Consider the following 3898-nt stretch of genomic DNA (forward strand, 5'->3'; position numbering starts at 1 on the left):
TATATATTATATGCATGTACATATAAAGTCGGCGAATTCATACACATTGATAAAACAGGCATAAACCTGTAGATGAAACGAACTCGTAGACAATCTCGCCGAGGGACTAAAGCAGTGTGAATCGTCCACGATCGACTTACAACACATTTTACAGTGACATTCACTGAACAGTGTTTGTGGCTTCATTTACCTTGAAAAATCTGAAGGAGGAATGACACGTGATCTCCCCATTGCATTCTCACAGACAGTATGCAGACCTAATCCCGCGGTGGGTGCCTTTTTTGTCACAGGCGAGACAGCCAATCTGCTATGTCCTTCAAAATTTTGGTCTCCAATTTGTTCCATCGTAGTCCCCATTTCTCAATATCTGTGGAAATGCATTTTTTCATGGAACGCACAAATGAAAGAAACACTGACCGAAGCTGGCCACTAGCTTCTGAATCAGCACTGCGAAGAAAGGATGGCAAACTTAAACCAGCCAAATCCCTCAACCAGGGGTGGAAGTGGTCCCTGCTCCAAAAGATGTAAATTTTGCTTTTTTTAGGGGCATATTTTTATTTGCTGGCTTTGGGAGACAAGACATACATATAATTATAATTCATGCAATGTCAAGTTTTCCTACATTTCATGTGTGTGGGTGTTTGTGTGTGTGTGTAGGAAGACAGTGTTTGTTTTACTGCTATTTTGCTACAGCAAAGCTATAAGTAGCCTTTTGTTAATACCGTAAATATTTTCTTTCCGTTAATTCATTAGCTATAATTAATTTAAGTCAATGTCTCTGCTGGAGGAAAAGGAGGAGGAGTCAAGGAGTTGTTGTTTTGAATTATCCTTTACACTGCCTTGATATTTTGTACTTGCAAATTCATATTTCGACGGCTGAGAGCAAGAAGTGACTATATCCACTTTTTACAGTTTCGAGAAAAATGAGTTTGAAATTTTGATGATATTGAAATCTCTATAACATAGTGAAAAGATAAACTTTAATATCTCTATACTAAATTAAGTTAAAAAAGCGTCTTAAAATTTCACTACCCATGTCGATTACTCTATTTCAGCCAAAAGTGGATATTGTCACTTCTTGCTCTAAGCCATCGATTTGTTTCTGCATTTATTCATATATTTGAAGTGGCAATTTTCACATTTGAATGTACTACGTGCAGTTTTGCGCTTTGTGCAAGTGCTGTAAAACTCTTACTAAAACTAAAAAGTTATTTTGTTTCTTTTCTATTTTCAAGGGGTATGAGTTTTGTAATGACAGCCAAAGTACCTGCCAAAAAAGAAGGTGTATTCAAAACCCAAAGCGGGGAGGAACGAGACTACTACTTAAGAGTGAAACAACTGCCTTCGAAGATCTGCACAAGGAATTCATCATGGGCGGTAATATATATATTATACATATAATTCATTTAACTATTTTTAGGAAAGATTTTATTTCCCTTATCCTTTGTGCTTTAATTTTTTTTTGTTATAGCTTGTTTACTTTCGTCTGACCGCATTAAAAAATTCTAGCTCATTGTGCTGTCCCGGCGGTTTTATGCACACAAAAAAAAAAAGAAATTATGCAAACTAAGCCCAAAAATGTGAAATTATGTGATCCTGTTAATAAAGGAAAATAATCTGAAATTGTACCAAAAAAAAAAAAGATCAAATTTGGCTAAATTATGCGGGGTGCATAAAACCACGAGGACAGATTGAGGAATTTACCTTTGCCCACAAAACTTTGCATGGTACTTCTACAGGCCAGCAACCAAACAAAAATTATTTTTTAAAAATCTTGACCCAGTAATAATTTTTTTTTTCTCTTTGGGCCCTATTTTAAAAACCGCTCTTTGGATGCATACACAAGGTCACTAAAATAAATGTCTTACAGTAGCCTTGTTTACAATAAATTGCTCATTTTGAGATGGCGAAACCGCCCTGCCCACACATTTCAGTGTAAGCTTGTAGATTTTATCTCCCAGCTGTCTAGACACCTCCACGTGCTCCACGTGAGTCTTGAAAATTACTCACCCAGTCTTTTGAACCGTGTTTCTTAAGTGAACATTAAAGAGTGATGTTGAGGAAAATATGTCAACTTTTAAATGTTTTAGGTGTATGCTGTAAATCCCCTATTATTTTTTTGACCTGCTTTAGGTTTACATCAAAGAAAACGTGTCAGAACCTTTGTTTCCAGTGTCTTTTATTAGTGGGCTCTTAGATTCTGTTGGTCATCCAATTTTGAGACCCGTATGCAAAGTTCCGAGAAGATTAAACAGTGCAATTTCATTTTATCTTGTTTTAACGGCTGTCAGATGAAAGTGAACAAGCTGTAGTGTCTGTTTTGCTTACTGCAGATCTGTACATGAGCATCAGTTTCTTGTAAATTTGTTGCTAATGAATAGATATGTTTTTTTTATGTGCAAACACAACACCTTCTATTGTCTGGCATAATTATGATAGTGTTCTTTTGTAAAGAAAGCTTAACTATGGGCAAGCAGTAAGGGTGATTTTGTAGACTTTAACGAATCTCCTCATGAGATACAGTGGAACTCGGATTCAAACAAGTCGTCGGGCCTGGCCTTCAACTTTGTTGAATCCAAGTGTTTGTTATTGTATGGAAAATATGAGATTTTTGTGTCGATAATTGCAGGCACTGAGCAAGAAATGTATAATGTATTCGACTTTCTCAATCAACAGTAGTTTGGTTTCAAATGAGAGACATTTTCGTTTCTTTGATACCAAAGAATTACTGGAAAATACACTGAACTCTACCAAGCACACACTGTACAAAAGGGCCGATTTGTTCAAATACATGCCTGTGTCATCTCTCATCTAATGTATTGTTTGCCAAACAAGTTATCTTGCTGTGTAGAGTCCAGCGCGCAATTCATTACATACATCTATGTCAAAATTAGCTTATCATTGTAATATTGGTCAGTAACTGGACGAAAAAAAAAAAAGAATTAAAAGTAACTCTGTCGCATTTGTATCTCTACTGACGTTCTACGCCCGGACCGTTTGTATCCCCTCCCCCCAGAAACACGCACACATACGCACCCACTGTCACATGTCACAAATCAAACATGTGTTGGCCGCCCGTCCGATTCCAATACATGTTTAAAAATTGTTGCATTATAACAACGGGTGTGTTGGTATGAAAGGAGGCCGCTGATTGGTCGCTTCGAGCAGTTCACCTTGCAAACGACTTTGTTGAATCCAAGCTTGCTCAGTTATATGTTCGTTGAATCCGAGTTATTTTTATTGATTTTTATTAATAAAATAATCGGGGGGAATCCAACTCCATTCGTTAAGTCAGAGTTTTCGTTGAATCCGAGTTCGTGGAAACTGAGTTCCACTGTAATAAAAGGCACATTTTGTTTTCCATAGCAGAAGAAATGTTAGGAATAATGTGTCAGGTTTCACCCTGTTAAAGTGGCAACATTCTCAGAATACAAGCCTTGCAGCTACAATTTCACTTGAAACTTGAAAGGCAGTCCTACATTGCAAGCAAGGCCAAGACGTTACCAATGCAAGCTTCTGTCCAGATCAATTGGTGCATATTTTTATTTGAATTTTTTAAAAGTATGTTGACACAGTATTGTCATACATGTACTTTATTTGACCCCAGTCAAGTCTATCATATTTAGGCAGAATTTAATAAAACTAGCAAATTTCATAGTCTTACTGCTCCAGGTAGTGTAAATTATTTGAATGAGAATTGTTTTATAAAGAAAAATAAGGATAGGAGGTAGGATTGCCACTGAGAAAAGTGAATCATGTATACTATAATAAAACACATATGTATATATATTTTAATTACACTAGCGACATTTGAACATTTGAAAAGCCGACTAGCATGTTACAGATCCTTCAGTGTCATTATGATCTCTCTCTCTCTCTCTCTCTCTCTCTCTCTCTC

General features: G+C 36.5%; 1 protein-coding gene across 1 annotated transcript in view; it reads left to right on the forward strand.

Annotated features, from left to right (window-relative positions):
- LOC101855980 overlaps positions 1-3898 on the forward strand; it is a 37806-nt gene that overhangs the window by 21532 nt on the left and 12376 nt on the right. Inside the window, exon 3 of the mRNA XM_035972673.1 lies at positions 1236-1377. Coding sequence (XP_035828566.1) covers positions 1236-1377 — 142 coding nt within the window. The remainder of the gene's footprint in view (positions 1-1235; positions 1378-3898) is intronic.

This window comes from Aplysia californica, unplaced genomic scaffold (assembly GCF_000002075.1).
Source record: "Aplysia californica isolate F4 #8 unplaced genomic scaffold, AplCal3.0 scaffold00788, whole genome shotgun sequence".
Lineage (NCBI taxonomy): Eukaryota > Metazoa > Mollusca > Gastropoda > Aplysiida > Aplysiidae > Aplysia > Aplysia californica.